Raw genomic sequence first — 16273 nt, 5'->3', positions numbered from 1 at the left:
ACTTCCCAGTCAAGTTCTTATATGAGCAGTCGTGCTCAGTCGCTCCAGAATTCAGGGCTTAAAAGCCTGTAGGTTGCCTGAGAACAGCACTATGTGATTGTATTGTCCACAGTTGAATTTTTGTTAGCAAAGCCTCAAGTCGGTGGTTCTCAACCTTTGGGTCAAGACCCTCTTTGGATAGTTGAGAGGAGCCACCTAAAATCATTGGAAAACAGAGATATTTATAACAGTAGCAGTATTACGGTTATGAAGCTGTGATGGAGATTATTCTGTGGTTGGGGTCACCACACCATGAGGAACAGTATCAAAGGTTTGCGTCATTAGGAAGGTTGCGAACCATTGCCACAGTTAGACACAGGCTTTTAAGATGCTATTTCACAAGCTCAGTGCCAGCCACGACTCTCTCCTCTAGGTACTGAGCACCTCAACAAAGCTACCAGCCTCCTAGCATAGAAAGCCACTTCTTTCCTGGTGTTGAAGATTTGGAACATCTTTGCTATATATTTTAAAATATTGTTTTGTTTTTAACTTTATTTATTTAATGGTTGAGAGCTCTGCTGCATATACATCCTCAGGCCAGAAGGGGGCACCAGGTTCCATTACGATTGGTTGGGAGCCTCCATGTGGTTGCTGGGAATTGAACTCAGGACCTCTTAACTGCTGAGCCATCTCACCAGCTCTTTGCTCTTCCTTTTTAACCATAGAGCTAATGACTGATTCTTGTGAGGTCAACAATGCAGGAGTGGGAAAGTTCTTTTTCCTCTAAGTCTCTTCCTCTCTCTCCAATTGCATTGTCCCCCAAGGGAATAAATGGAAATATAGCCTTACACAAAGTTTTATCAGGGTTTGTGTAAGGCTCTCTATGCATATCATTTGTATAAAGATTTATCGATATCATTATATAAATATGCTCTCTGAGTACAAGGGCACCTTTCCATGTCTGTTTTTGAATGGTGCCAGCATTTTTCCATCTGTTGGATTTCCTGCATGTGTTCCTCTCCCTTCGCCCACCATGTTCCTTCACCCTACATTTCCTTTCCTTCTGCTTCTGAGCTATGCCCTGGATGTTATCAGCATCTTTCCTATATGCAGTGTTCTCCCTGGGTCTGTAGGAGACTAGTGCCAAGATCCACTCTGGACACCCAAATCCATGGCTGCTCAGGTCCTCTGTGTTAAGTGGTATGGAATTGCATGTGGCCATGCACATCCTTCTAGATGCTCTGAAATCACCACTGGGTTACTCACATAGCCCAGTACACGCAAACAGTGGTTATACTACAGTGTCGCAGAGAAAAGGTCTGTATGCAGTCAATGAAGACACGGCTTCTTCTCTGGATATTTTCTATCAGTGTGAGTGAACCCTCAGGTCCAGAGGGTGAACCGTGTCCTTCTCTCTACACCCTCTTCATTACTCCTGTGGGCGGAGTCCTACAAGTAGTGTTTGTGTGTCTGAGGCTCTGGTGTGTTCAGATTTGAAACCTGACAGGAGGAGGGTTTGTTTGTCTGTTTGTCACCTTGTGGAACGCCCAAAGATTCTTCAGTATGAGGTGGGAAGATGTTCCTTTCTTCTTTCACTGCTGGATAATTTGAATTTGGAGGATGTTGAAGATGAAGTTTCTAGAAGTGGCTATTGTTGAATAATTCACAAGTTTCCTGGGAAGGGTTCAGTCAGAATCACCCTATTTTATCATTAAAATTTCCTTTCAGAGGCATCTTATATTACCTACAGTATTTTATCTCAAGAAATTGTCTGGAATTACTTCTTTTAATTACTCTTTATTTATCATTGAGCAACAGGACAGTTTCGTTGTTGTTAGTGTTGAGGGTCTTTATTGTACCATTGCTGGAGAAACACTCCAGCAAAGCCTTTCTGTGTCACCTTATCTGACAGTTCTCCATACTTTTGAAATATCAGGAGAAGCCTAAAAATTTCAAAATCTAAACAAAAAATTCTATAATCATCAAGAGACAACAGAATGGACAAGTAATTGCAGATTTTGAATATACCCCTATGACCTGTGTTTCTTTTGTCTCTGGGCTGAATTCTTCAGTCTGAGTCACATCGTTTAAAAATGGACCAAGCCTCTCCCTTTACCTGGCAGAGTTTCTAATTACCTTCTACCTTCCAGGGAGGAGAGGAATCTGATAAATACACTGGGACAGGTTCCCACCGAGAAACAGCAGGCATGGAGTATATGGGCATGAAGTCTGAGACCACAGACACGGCTTGACCGCAGTACTATGACTCATTAGTTCTACCATTCAGACAAACTATCTGAATTTACATACAGTTTGCTTGTGTATAAATCAAGGATGAGGACATCAGCTAGCTCATTAGAACTGCAGAGTAGTTTGATAAAATAATAATCTATAGTCCTTAGAACAATGCCTGGGCTTGCATACCCGACATTGTTAGCATTACAGGTTGTTGTATAATGTTATGTAAGTAGTGACATTATTAATGTGAACGCTTCATTATTCAGCGAGAGAATATTCATTTGATGTATAAGTTTTCCAGCCAATTTCTCACTTTGAAATTTCCTTCCAAGTACAATCTACTTACAACGATGGACTTTGCTCAGTGATGATATTATTGTGTGTATAAATGGTGTCATATGTATGGGTCCTTTGAAGTATCCTCTTGTGGCACTAACTTCTTGTTTCTACCTTCAGAGCTCTTATGGATACGGTGACCTCTTCTCTGATACCTGGAAAGCATTTACTGACTATGACGTCATACATTTGAAAACCTACGATTCCAAAAAGGTACTAGAACTAGTGAAATGTCTTGAAATGACTGTCAAGTGCCAGTGACTAACTCATATAGTGAATATTTAATTTAAGTTTCTCTTGGCTGTTACCACTGATCCTGACTTCTTGGTGGTGTTTGGTTGTTGTTGATGTGGTTTGTTTGTTTTATAGCTAGAATTTTTGTAAATAAACCTTAAAACCTTGGAAAGGTTTACTTTGTAAAATGAGGACTGCTGTTTTGGCTTGAAGGGTGCTTGCCTTACTGTGCTGTCTGTTTTATGAATGGTGCATACCTTATTGTGATGTCCTACGAATGGTTCGCACATTGCTGTGGTGTCATCTACCACATGAAGGGCACACCCCTTACCGTGCTGTCTATCCTGTGAAAGGTGCACACCGTGCTGTGGTGTCCCACGCAGGGAGCGGCTCTCCTTATTTTGCTATCTTCTAAACGGTCTCTCTACTTAGGTGTGTTTTAAAGAAGCTGTGTTTTCGTTGCTGCCCCGCATGCGGTACGGGCTGTTCTATAACACGCCTCTGGTAAGCATCTAAGACATCCTTGTGTTTCTCGAGGTCATCTGAAATCCCAGTGTGGGAGTATTTGCTGTCACGTGAACTGGCGCTTTTGTTTTAGATCTCTGGCTGTCAGAACACTGGGTTATTCAGGGCCTTCTCCCAGCACGTGCTGCACAGGCTGAACATCTCTCAAGAGGGACCCAAGGTAATGGATATGCTATGGGTTCTGAGGTAGACCTGAGTAGTCATCTCTGACGCCATCTTTGTAGGAAAACAAATAAGGAGGAGGCAGTGTTTGCTATGACAACATTGCTGAACCCGTAGTGCTCTGAATTCAGTAGCCAGTAGCCACCAAAGATAAGCTAAAGGATGCTGTAAGAACACCCTTATCCTCCTTGTCGGTTGTCTATTTCTTTACCCATGTCTTCCTGTATTCTCCCATTGAACTCATGTAACCCCTGCTAAAAACAATCCACCCCACCAAGCAACAAAGTAATAGTAGTGGAATGAGCAGGTGTTGCCTTCCATGGCTAAAGTGGATACACTTATTTGTATTCCTCATCAACATACAATAATTGTACACATCTCTAGGGTGCAGTGTTATAGTTTGACACAGGGCACAGTGTAATTATCAAAGCACTTGTGTTACCTCAAGCATCAATTATGTCTTTGTTGTGAGAGTGTTCTAAACCTTTTCTCTTAGCTTTCTTAGAACTAGTATATTATTGGCAAATCTATTAACACTACAGTGATTTTGACAGCAAACCTCAATTCTCCTATATCTGTAATGTGTATCTAGTGACCACCCCCTTTCTCTCCTCCCCAGGGTGCATGTCTACTAATCTATCATATTCTCAGTATTTTCTTGTGCACCCCTTCAGCAACTTTAGCTTCTGTATCTGAGGGAGAACATGCCCCTGTCTTATGTTAACTTAGTGCCTTGCATTTCTCTCCATACTGCAATAGGATATGTTTTGTCCCTGTGTACAGCTGAGTATTAATTCATTGTATAGATGTATTTTCTTATAAAATAGATATATAATTTCCTGAGATAATGGATAATGGTTAAGGAGTCTGGCTAATAGTTTCTGTGTCTCCTTAGTGAGTTTCACCTCTCTGGGAAATTGCATGTGAGATTTGGTTGTTGTTTTTTTGTTTGTTTGTTTTTGTTTTGTTTTGTTTTTTTTTTTTTTTTTTTTTTTTTGGTCTTAGCATATCCAATATTATTCCTACTTTTCATTTTGATCACAGGATGGGAAACTTCGAGTTACCATTCTTGCACGCAGCACAGAATACCGGAAAATCCTGAACCAAAATGAGGTTAGTGTTTTGGTATGAACTTTTGGTAGTGACTTTGCCTTCCTTAGTTAATGTGCTCTCTCTCTCTCTCTCTCTCTCTCTCTCTCTCTCTCTCTCTCTCTTTCTGTGTGTGTGTGTGTGTGTGTGTGTTTCATATTGCAGTAGAAGTTTTTATTTGAAACTATTCATTTCTAGAGGTACACAATAGCTTAAGCCTATTGCAACTACTGGCTTTTAGCTTCTCCAAACTCCCACCCTATCCAGATCTGCTCTATTGTAAATGTTCACCTCCATGAGCTCTAGATAGAATACAGGCAAAACCAAAGCCAAACAAAACATGTCTTGTCTGGACTGCAGCAGAAGGGTGAAAATTCTCCCTCCAGGCAAACTAGCAACAACATGCAAACCTGCCTTTTGAGAGATGATTGGTGTTACCTGGTATTTCCGTAGCATCCGGCAACACATACAACTGGGTGAATGTCTCGGAAACTGCTCCTAGCCATTCGGTTTATTTCAGCAGCACATAATCATACATTGTACCCAGCCTCATACTGAGCAGATAATCACGGGAGCCCAGATAGTGAGCCTGCTCTTGACAGTTAGCCCTCTCACGGCAGCGAGATGCAAGAGGAGGTTGGGTGTGCCTACGAGTCCAGGCGATTAGGAAAGGGCAGGCCAGGGAATAGCACCAAACCAGTGGGAAGAAAGTCCAGGGAAAGGCCCAGCTATGGTGCAGGCCTGATGTTTTCAGAATCCGTGGGCAGACTGTACAAACGTTGCTCCCCAGGGCAGGCCCAAGAACATGCTGCTTGTCCTTTAAGACAGGAAATGGGTTGCAAAGGGTATGTACAACAAGGGCAATGGTACTTTGACCAGTGAACGGACAGTAAGACTCAGGTGTGTATAGCCCAGGCTCACCTTGAATTCATCATGTAGGCCAGCTGGTCTTGAGCTCCCAATCCTACTGTCCAGCCTCCTGAGTGCCAAGAGTCTGGCCTGGCTCCCAGGCGGTCTGGTTAAATGATGGTTGCTGCAAGCTTAGCCCAGTACAAGGTGTGTTGAGATACTGCTTTATGGCTGGAGATTAGAGAAAGGACACATTCTGGGACTTGCAGGCGCATGCGATTTCTTTGATATAGTCTACCTCATAAAATGAAGAAGGATTGTGCTACCTAATCAGTGCTTTCCTGGGGAAGAAGTGGCTGTAGAGAAACAATTCTGTCTTTGACCACATGTGTGTTGTGCAGTTGTGCATCATGTGTATAAAAGGGGATCAGCAATTCGTTGCTTTCAGTGATTTGGAGGCACTGCTTAAGGTTAGAGATTGTGTGGTCAGCAGCGCAGGGTGTGTTCCCTCCCTCCCTTCCTCTCTCCTTCTCTCTCTGTCTCTGTCAGGGATTGAACCAGGCCTAGATCAAGGCATTTTGTAGCCATTGATGTTGATGCTGTTGTTGTGAAGGGCCACCTGGTACAGATGCAACCTGTGAGTGTCAGGAGACAGTGCTGTGGGGGACTCAGAGTTGTGGTGCTGCTGTTACTTCCTGCCTGCCAGAGCCAAGAGTGATGTGAGAGAGTTCATAGAGAGAGGAATATTCTCAAAGGATGGGGCCTGGGGTCTGAGTGGTCTGTTTGAAGTGAGACAGTAGATGGAAAGAACCAGGTCAACGTAGTGTCAGGGGCACTGTATCCCCTTGTCCTCAAATCACCAGGTGCTCTGAAATGCTAAGAAACAGGGTGAGGAATTCAAGAGGTATGGTCACTCAGCATTGGAATTTAAATAAGGTCTAAGTGATAGGCATAAATGATATGTAATGCTTACAAATCTTTTATCCACCAAAAATTAACAAATGTTAGGAGTTGGGGAGATGGCTCACTGGGTAAGGAGAATTGTTGTTGTAAAAGCAAGAGAATCTAAGTTCAAATCTCCAGCACTGACTTAGAAGCTGGGCATGGCTGCGTGTGTGTATAACCCCAGTATTGGGGAACAGCAACCTGCAGATCCTGGGAGCTCATTGGCCAGACGGTCTACTCAAAACAGTGAGCTTTGGGTTCAGTGAGAGTCTGTCTCAGAATACTAAAGGGAAGGGACTAAAATGGCTCCACTGACAAAGTAACTGCTGTGCAGGCTCGAGGACTCGAACCCACGTACAAAGCCTAGGATGGTGGCGTTCTCCAGCATGGGGATGGAAGGTGGGGTGGGCAGCAGAGAGGGAGGACTCTCCAAAGCTCACTGACCAACCAGTCTACGTAAACTGGAGCTCCCGGTTCAGGGGGAGACTTTGTCTCAGAAAGAACAGACTAAGAACCATGGAGGAAAGACACCTGGTGTTGACCTTGGACCTCCAAATATATGCACACCTGCAAGCACATGTTTACACAGCCACACTGACATGTAACACACACACACACACCAAACACCACACACCATAAGGAAGACATCTGATGTTCTCTGGCTTCTGTATACATGAACACAGGACAGTGTGTGCGTGTATATACATGCACACACACACATACACACACACACATACACTCACACACGCACACATACACTCACACACACATACATACACGTGCATGCACACACTCACAACACACACACTCATATACATGCATGCATACTGACACACATGCACACACACATACACTCACAATACACACATGCACACACACACACACACACACCACACACACACACACACACACACACACACACACGGCAGGTGTGGTTGTAGCTGGCTCCAGGGCAAGTGAGGCAGAAAGTATTTCTGAGAAGCAACATGTAAAGTTGTCCTCTGTACAGGTGGGCACTCTATGAACACACACATAAAAACAAAACTAAAAAGTGAACTTTAGGATTCCTAAAGGAAAGCAGAAAAGAAGGAAGAATCATTCTGCATGTTCTTCTTTTTCCAGCTGGTAAATGCCCTGAAAACAGTATCCACATTTGAAGTCCGGGTGGTTGATTACAAGTACAGGTAAGCTGGGGCCTCTCACCTTTGAACCACTCACTGGTGGGTAGTGGGAGCACCGACTCTTGTAGACCAAGAAGTGACACTCAGAGGACAGTTATAAAACAAAACGGGGATGACAGAGGCTTCGAGTTCAGGGGAGCTGCTGGGCTTTCTGAGGTCTCCTGGTACAATCTAATTATTCTGGAGAAATAATGAATCCAGATTTCTGTTTGAAATTTCTGAATTTGTACCTAGTATTAAATTTTTACATGCACACACACGTATACATTTATACTCATATATATATGTATATATATATGACCTAATTTACCCTGTTAGCTAATGGGTTTCAGCTTTGAAAGTCATGGATTAAAAAAAAACTTATAAAATATTTTACATTTCTTTTTAAATTCTGGTGGAACCAAAAGGCTTGGAAAGAGAATATGCTGCCAGGCAATGGGGGTGCATACCTTCAATCCCAGCACTCGGAGGCTGATATCTGGGGGTTTAAGCTCAGCCTGGTCTACAGAGCGAGTTCCAGGGCAGCTTGGGTTACACAGTTAAACCTCGTCTCTAAAAAGAAAAATATAAAAAAAAAGAAAGAAGGAAGGAAACAGTATGCCTCTCCCCGATGTCTCGTCCTGTTGGTTTGAGAACAGTCACACTGCAATGGCTCTGTTCAGAAGTAGATGCTCCTTGTAGAAGCTTAGCAATATAAGGAAGAGCAAAGCAGACTGGAGATGTCAGTGCTTAAGAGCACTTGTTGCTCTTGCAGACCACCCAGGCTTGGTTCCCAGCATCCACATGGTGGTCAAACAGCTGTTTATTACACTAACAAAGGCTCCAATGCCTTTTTCTGACCTCTGGGGGCACCAAACACAGGCATGGTACAAAGACACACATGCAGGCCAGACATGTACATCAAATAAAATGATTAGATCTAATCCTAAAAATTCAAGAAGAAAGCTCTCACAAAATAACACAAAGAAAAAGTGAAGTTTTCTCTCTATCCACCTATGATCCAATGTAGGACTATTGATAGTCTTTTTCCTATATTACACATGCACGCACACACGCACGCACGCACACACACACCAGTCCAAGCCTGTGAGCCTGAGGGGTACCTGCCATAGATGCACTTCCCATATCTACATAAGCTTGGGCGTGCTGTGCTGTCGCTCACTCATGAGCCCCTAGTTTCTAACAGGATGAATCAGTAAGAATGTGATTATGAGGGCTGGAGAGATGGCTCAGTGGTTAAGAGCACTGTCTGCTCTTCCAGAGGTCCTGAGTTCAATTCCCAGCAACCACATGGTGGCTCACATCCATCTGTAATGGGATCCGCTGCCCTCTTCTCCTGTGTCTGAAGACAGTGACAGTGTACTCACATACATTAAATAAATCATATTTAAAAAAAGAATGATCATGAGGCCCCTGGGCTTTGCGGCTGGGATCCCAGTATGGTGGACAGTGTGCCTCTCGTGCCGGGGATGGAGAAATGCAAAGCTGTCAGACAATCACTCAGTTAGGGCCTGCTGTTACGCTCCACCAGCTTCCTCTCACCTTACACAGGCAGCCATGCTCTGAAGATGCAAATTCTCTGTTTGACACAGTATGCTGTGCTGTGGTGGCTTCTTCCACTGACACAGGAGGAAGTAGTTTTCAGCTTGGAATATCCTCATAGCTTGTCAGCACTTGTTCACTTCCCTTTTCCAGGAAGAGAGGAGAGTGGGGCCTAGGAGCTTTGCCCTACAGTATTATCTGCCTGTATTTGAATGACACCTTTTATTTGGGTATCTATATTTGTAATTGTGTTGATATCATGTATTGTGATTTTCTTATTATATGTTCCCTTGAAAAACATAATAGTTTGTGCTTAGAGAGCTTGTTACGCTATCAAGGAATGACTTATTAACTACTATTGAGGTTGTCACAACAGTGCGGGTGTGGAGTGTGACACAAGTGTATAAATGCTGTCTCTGTGGATCATGGACTAGCTCCCTTCATCCCATCTTTCTTGTGTTGTCCCCATATTGCAGAGAACTCGGGTTTTTAGATCAGCTAAGGATCACGCACAACACGGACATATTTATCGGCATGCACGGAGCTGGTCTTACCCACTTACTTTTCCTTCCAGACTGGGCTGCTGTATTCGAGCTGTGAGTATGGGAGGCAGGTTCTGAGCTACGAGGCTCAGCCTGGGCATTAGAAACCCTAATGTACTACCAAAAAGCTACATCATGGTGATGTCTGGAAAGAAAAGCAACCTCGAGCTAAAAGGTCTGAGGTCTGCCAGCACCTTATCCTTACAGCCTCAGTGCCGCCTCTCGCCTTTCTCAGGATGTGATTCTGCGGTTTCCCAACTCGGAGTTCACCACTGCCTCTCAACCGTGATCACTTCCTTCCCTGCAGTCAGTATAATTCCTATACTGAGAGAGAGTAGGGTGGCGTAGGCAGGGAGAGCAGAGGCCCTCTCTCCAAAGGATTGCTTACCCAGTGTGTCTGAGGCAGAGATGGGGGAGGGGGATGAATCCATAGGAGACTATCCAAGGAAAGGTTGTTACAAACTTCTCATACTTGGCCCAACATTTTCAAGCTGTTCCTGAGGTAGAAGGCAATTGTGAATTCTGTCTTAATTCATTTGTCCTAGAGAGGAAGGATGGACGAAAGGAGAAATGGGGGGGGGGGGGTAGGTAAGATATGGGAACCCAGCAGACCTGGGGTGGGATTTTTTGCTTCCTTCCTTAACCAGCTGCTTAACCTTGAATGCATTACCTCCCTGCACACAGGGAGGTGACATACATTTTCCATGTATGTAAAGATAATATCTTACGAGACAGTCTTCGATTCACAGGCGATAGGACCTATTGAATAAGGTACTGACTCCTCCCTCTTACTCTGGTCTTTAAAAATTAAGACAAGGTATTGAGAATATTAATTTAAACTTGATTTTGTGCTGCTCTCGTGCCCTGGGCCTTATTCATGCTGGGCCAGTACTACCACAGCGTGCTGCCTTCCAGCCCTGAGAATGTGTGTGAAGTTATCTCTCTCTTGTTTGTTATTTACAAAACCTTTAGTAAGACCATATTTGGGGAGTAGATGATTTTCCCCCTAGAATGTTACACACTAGGCAACCCCCAGGACAAAAGCCTCACGTCCTGTGTGACACCCTTGTGTTCTTAGGTACAACTGTGAGGATGAGCGCTGTTACTTAGACCTGGCCAGGCTCAGAGGCATCTACTACATCACCTGGCAGAAGCCCAGCAAAGTGTTTCCTCAAGATAAGGTAACATTCAGTCAAGTGGTTTGGAGTCCAGTTATTAAAATGCAAGCCATCGCTGAGCCTCAAAGGTGTTCTCTGTTTGCTTCCTGAAAAGGTTTATTTTGTATTTGCAAATTAGAGGAAACCTCAGCGTGGCTAAGGCAGCTGACATCAGTTTATACACAGCAGCTATCGGCAAACAGTAGCTCTAATGGTACAAATCTGGCCCACCAATTGTTTTTGTAAATAAAGTTTTATTGGGAACCACCACAATTGCCTGCATATTGTCTGGGCTTGCTTATGCATTTCCTTGGCAGAGCATCTGTGACTGAGCGCAGATGGTTTGCAGAACTGAAACGATCACTGGGACCTCTGTGGGGAAAGCTTGCCAGCCCATGTTGAAATAGTCGAGTTAGCCAAAGTAAGATGATGTTTTGTCTATAGAAAAGACACGCCCTCAGTGACTTTGGCATTCTGTTCTGGTTTGTTTCTGCAGGGGCACCATCCAACTCTGGGGGAGCACCCGAAGTTTACCAACTACTCTTTCGACGTAGAGGAATTCATGTACCTTGTCCTGCAGGCTGCAGAACATGTACTGCAGCACCCGCAGTGGCCGTTGAAGAAGAACCACGATGAACTATAGAAATGCCCAGGTTGTTTACCACGGTGTTGGACACTCCCACAGGCAGACACACAATCAAAGGAGCAGAACAACCTCTCATATCCTACTGTAAGATGATTCACGGACTTTACTTCTGAACGTAGCTCAGGCTGGTCTTGAACTCATGATCCCCTTGCCTCAGCCAGCTGAGCACTCAGCTTACAGATGAGCACGACCACGCCTGTCTACAGAATCACCTTTTCGTGTGAAAGCGCACCTTCAGGGTACTTTAAGTCTCCCCCATGTCTCTCGTGTCCTGGCTATTTATCAGCAGTATTTTTGCACTGAAAAAAAAATGTTACTTTTATAGTTTAGAGCTGGGCAGATGCCCATTGGTGTAGCTGAGCTTTCCAGTTGGGACACCAAAGTTGTCACCTTCGGTGGCTTCAGAACTGATAAGTGTGTTTGTTAACTGTAAGTGGTCGTAATTCCAGAGTGTCACAGCTTGATGTTTACCTACTTGGGTAAACTCAGGACTATTATTGTTTACCATTGTGTGTTCATAAATATGGTTTTAGGGGTTGGTTGGGTTTAATCCCTAGCAACATACACACATACTCTCTCTCTCTCTCTCTCTCTCTCTCTCTCTCTCTCTCTCTCTCTCTTTCTCATGCATGCACACACGCACACACACACACACACCAGTCCAAGCCTGTGACTATCAGGACCAAGCTATAGGAATGTGCTATAGACCAGTGTTTAGTCAACTCCAGCTTACGTGCATCAAGAGCCTGAAAGAAAATCATGCTTTTGTATTTATTAATTTGTGTTTCTGTATCTCTTTTGGATCATGTATGTAATGGCAATGTTGATAGGAACCCACTGGAACATTCTGCAGTACCATCTCCACTGACCCTCCAGCCATGGAGAGCATTCGTGCTGACTTGCCAGGGAGTCTTAGTTTCCGTCAGGCAAGCGTTTGTAAGCACGGACAGCTATGGGTATCCACGTCCGGCAGGATGAAGGTAACCGTAGCCTTTGTAAAAACTGCCAAGTTGCCACATGAAGAGAAGACTCTTTCTCTGTTTGTTTTTGTTTTTGTTTTTTAAAGTAAGAGCTTAAAAACACAGTAGACCTGTGAATTACCCAATCAAAACAAAAGCCCTAAAAAAGTGGCACAGAGTAAACAGGATGTGTGATGCAGGCTTCCCTGCACTGGCTTTAACCGACTGCTGAGCGTACAGCTCCTGGGTTTATTCTGTTGTACAGTGGGATGATGCTTGAGTCTTGTTAACATTCGAGGCTACTTTTAATTTCTACAGTGCACTTAGCAAATCCCAGCCAAGGACTTTATTTTTAAATTTTAGAGGAGTGACCTACAAAATAAAATATTGGTAACCAATGCCTCCTCGGAAGCTTGCTGCCATTTCCTTTCAGGATTTGTTAAAAGACTGCAGAGTTTATTTATTATCTTTAAAGGAAATAGTGACCCTTCGTAGGCAGGACTTCTCTTCGGGTCGTAAAATTGTTTGGAAAAAAAACTGTAACATGAGGAATTGTTGGATGGCATGTTTGCCGCTGTTCTAGGTGCAGAATACTAGGTAGGCGGGGGGAGGAGGGGTGCTCCACAGGAGGGGGCTTGGAAAGATCCTTTTGCCCTGATCATCCGAAGAGAACCATCCGGAAGACTGCTTCTGGAAAACCGTCGTCCTCCTACCTCATTGCAAGCAGCACAGGGGCCTGTGTTCACAGACCACCGAGGATTCCAGAAACTGAGAACAGTCTCACCTGGAAACTGTATCTGAATATTTTGCATTTAGAATATACTTTATATAAAGACAGTCATTTAAATTTTTAATTGATGGGATTAACTTTTTATCAGACTTTTTTTGTGGGAGCAGAAGATCTTCAAATGGTTGTAAAATTTAAAGTGTAGACATGGCCCTTTTTATTAAGTCTGTAAGGGGACACCTTTCATTGTACATTTCAGACATAGCTTTGGAATAAAGTTTTCTATATTTCATTTAAATATCTGAACATCTTCAGGGTTTTCTGTGTCTGAATGTCACATTCCTGCTTTAAAAATAATCTGGTAGCTTGCACATGATTAAAAAAATAATTAGCTCACTGATGAAGGGTTCAGTGCAATCAAAAATTATACCTTACATTTATTTAGCAGTTGTATGATGCTTCCCACAAATGTGGCCCTGCATAAACCTCATCAAAAAAAAAAAATTAGGAGGACAATGGCTTCTGTGTTCAAGAGAAAGTCAGGGGCTGGAGAGATCGCTCAGTGGTTAAAGCACAGTCTGCTCTTCCAGAAGACCCAGGTTCAATTCCAAGCACCCACATAGCAGCTCACAACTATCTGTAATTCCAATCCCAGGGGACCCAACACCCTCACACAGACATACATACATGCAAGCAAAACACCAATGCACATACAACAAACTCATTAGATGGGTGGTGGTGATGGCAGTGGTGCATACATTTAATCTCAACACTCAGGAGACAGAAGCAGGAAACTCACTGTATGTTTGAGGACAGCTTGGTCTACAGAGTGAGTTCCAGGACAGCTAGGACTACACAGAAAAATGTTGTCTTAAAAAGAAATCATTAAAAAAAAAAAAGTAAATTAGGGGCCAGAGAGATGGCTCAGAGGTTAAGAGCACTGTCCGCCCTTCCAGAGGTCCTGAGTTCAATTCCCAGCAACCACATGGTGGCTCTCAACCATCTGTAATGAGATCTGGTGCCCTCTTCTGGCCTTCAGGCATACATGCAGGCAGAAAGCTGTATGATGTATAAATAATAATAATAATAATAATAGTAGTAGTAGTAGTAGTAGTAGTAGTAGTAGTAACAACGTAAATTAGCTGCTATTAAGTGACGCCCTGAAGGCTCTAGGCCTTGTCATTCAGCAGTGCTCCTTTGATTGCTCATGCAGTCAACACACAGAGCCAGCCACTGCTGTCAACCAGTTACTCTCAGTGGACTCTGGGAAGACAGCTTAGTTACAAGGAATTTAGGTTTTGGTGAAGATGGGCATTGAGCAACATTGACATAGGAAAGCACAGTGTTCCAGACGCTGGTACTGTCATGGAGGAAAGCCAAAGTAAGAAAGTGGACGTAAGTGGAGACTTGCAGGCTTAAGTATAGGGTTCTTGTCGAGGAGGTGGCAGTTGAGTCTAGAAGACTAGAAGGGGGTGAGGGATGGAGGTAGGAAGATGATCTGACAGAGAACACAGCCAAACCACAGAAGGGCAAATGCAAAAGTCTCGAGGCAGAGCCTATGTGTTGAGTTTGAGGACCAGCCACTGTAGTTGGTGTGATAGTGGAGAGTCAGAAGTTACTTAACGGATAACACCACAGGTAGATGGCAAGGCTTTTCATTCTGATGAGGCATGGATCACTGAATGGATCTATACAAAGGAGTAAAGGCCTGGCTTTCCCTTGGACAGTGTAACTCATGCTATTACTTGAGAGCAGGTGGCACAGATGTCTTAGGTCAAGTTCTCTGGATAACAGACTCTGGAGTGAAGGGTTACAAGCTGATGGTTTATTGAGGGAGGATAATCAGTATAGGTGAAGAAGCCTGAGGTCCACACTAGGCCAGGTTCTGGGCTAGGGGAAAGCGTAACCTGGAGTTTAGCGGAGGAACATCTTTAGGGACATTGTGGTACATTGGATCTTTTAGAGACATCCCAATGGATACAAGAGGTGCAGCCATCCATGATGGGGCCATAGAAGGGGAGAGGAGGGAACCTTGGGCAGGGCAGTTCTCTTCAGATGGGGGCAGTTTTTAGGAGAACATGTTGCTAGAATCCACCAGCATCCTCCACAACCTGAAGGCTGAGAACCTGTCTGCAGGGAGAAGGTAAGCACAGTGCACAGCCAGGGGAGGGCAGTGCATGGAACGCACAGCCAGGGGAGGGCGGTGCACAGTTGGTTCCATTCTCCCATCAGCTTCTGGCCAACTGGAAGTTTGATTTTAGAGTCTTAGTTAAAGGTAGGTATTTATTTATTTATGCTTTTATTTTTATTCTTTTTATTTTAAAAAGGAAGCATTTATAGACAACACCATGAACTTCACACTATAGACAGTTAAGAGTAAGGGCAATTCTTATTTTAGAGAGTAATTATTTCAAGTGTTGGGGGCCGTGCTTGGTTGGCTGTTCTGTTGAGTATTATCAGTTAATTCCCCATTCCTACAATCTTTCTAAAGTAAAAAAGGTAATTCTCCTATAAATTTAAACAGAGAATAGAGAGGGGAAGAAATGTACCCAAAGCCACTCAGCCAGCCAGAGAGGTGGAGGGAGGGGTTTCTTTGTAAAGAGCTTATACCAGGGATGTTTACAGGTAGGTAAAGAGGGAGGGAGGGCAAAGTTAATGGAGACCATAGAGCTTTGGGAAAGATGTCCTTAGGTTTCTTACAATTAATTATCAAGTAGTTTTCTTTGAATGCAGAGAAAGTAGAAAAATGTTTTTCAACAGGAGCCTGTCAGTCAGCTCAGGTGTGATTGCTGCATTAGTCACTTTCCTCATTACTGTGTCAAAATATCCTACAACGGCAACTTAAGGAAGGAAACCGGAAAGATTTATTTTGTCCCAGAGTTCAAGGAGACAGTCCATCATGGCTGAAGAGTCATGGCAGTTGGCGTCTGAGGCAGCTGTCACACTGCGTCTGAGGCAGCTGTCACACTGTGTCCGCAGTTAGCAACCCCACATGATGAGGACTGGCACTAAGCTTGCTTTCTCCCCTCTACTCAGCCCAGGGTCTAAGTCCACTACTACCCACTTTCAGGTGTGGTCTTTATAGCTCAGTTAAACCTGCCTAGAAACACCGTCATGAGACTCTGTCTCAAAAAACACCACTAACAACAAAACATTCCAACC

At 43.9% G+C, this 16273-nt stretch overlaps 1 protein-coding gene across 12 annotated transcripts in view; it reads left to right on the top strand.

Moving 5' to 3' along the window:
- Eogt (EGF domain specific O-linked N-acetylglucosamine transferase) overlaps window positions 1-13409 on the top strand; it is a 37657-nt gene extending 24248 nt beyond the window's left edge. For 9 of the 12 annotated variants that reach the window (XM_017592766.3, XM_063286449.1, XM_008763145.4 and 6 more), the window contains 8 exons: window positions 2674-2766; window positions 3220-3291; window positions 3386-3472; window positions 4519-4587; window positions 7480-7541; window positions 9557-9676; window positions 10701-10803; window positions 11276-13409. In XM_017592766.3, coding sequence (XP_017448255.1) covers window positions 2674-2766; window positions 3220-3291; window positions 3386-3472; window positions 4519-4587; window positions 7480-7541; window positions 9557-9676; window positions 10701-10803; window positions 11276-11422 — 753 coding nt within the window. In that variant the 3' untranslated portion in view covers window positions 11423-13409. Of the gene's footprint in view, window positions 1-2673; window positions 2767-3219; window positions 3292-3324; window positions 3349-3385; window positions 3473-4518; window positions 4588-7479; window positions 7542-9556; window positions 9677-10700; window positions 10804-11275 lie in introns of those variants that run through there. The other 3 variants (NM_001009502.2, XM_039108043.2, XM_063286451.1) reach the window with 3 other exon arrangements.
- The last annotated feature ends 2864 nt before the right edge of the window (window positions 13410-16273 follow it).

The sequence above is a fragment of the Rattus norvegicus genome, chromosome 4 (assembly GCF_036323735.1).
Source record: "Rattus norvegicus strain BN/NHsdMcwi chromosome 4, GRCr8, whole genome shotgun sequence".
NCBI classification, from domain to species: Eukaryota; Metazoa; Chordata; class Mammalia; order Rodentia; family Muridae; genus Rattus; species Rattus norvegicus.
This window is presented reverse-complemented; position numbering and strand designations above follow the sequence as displayed.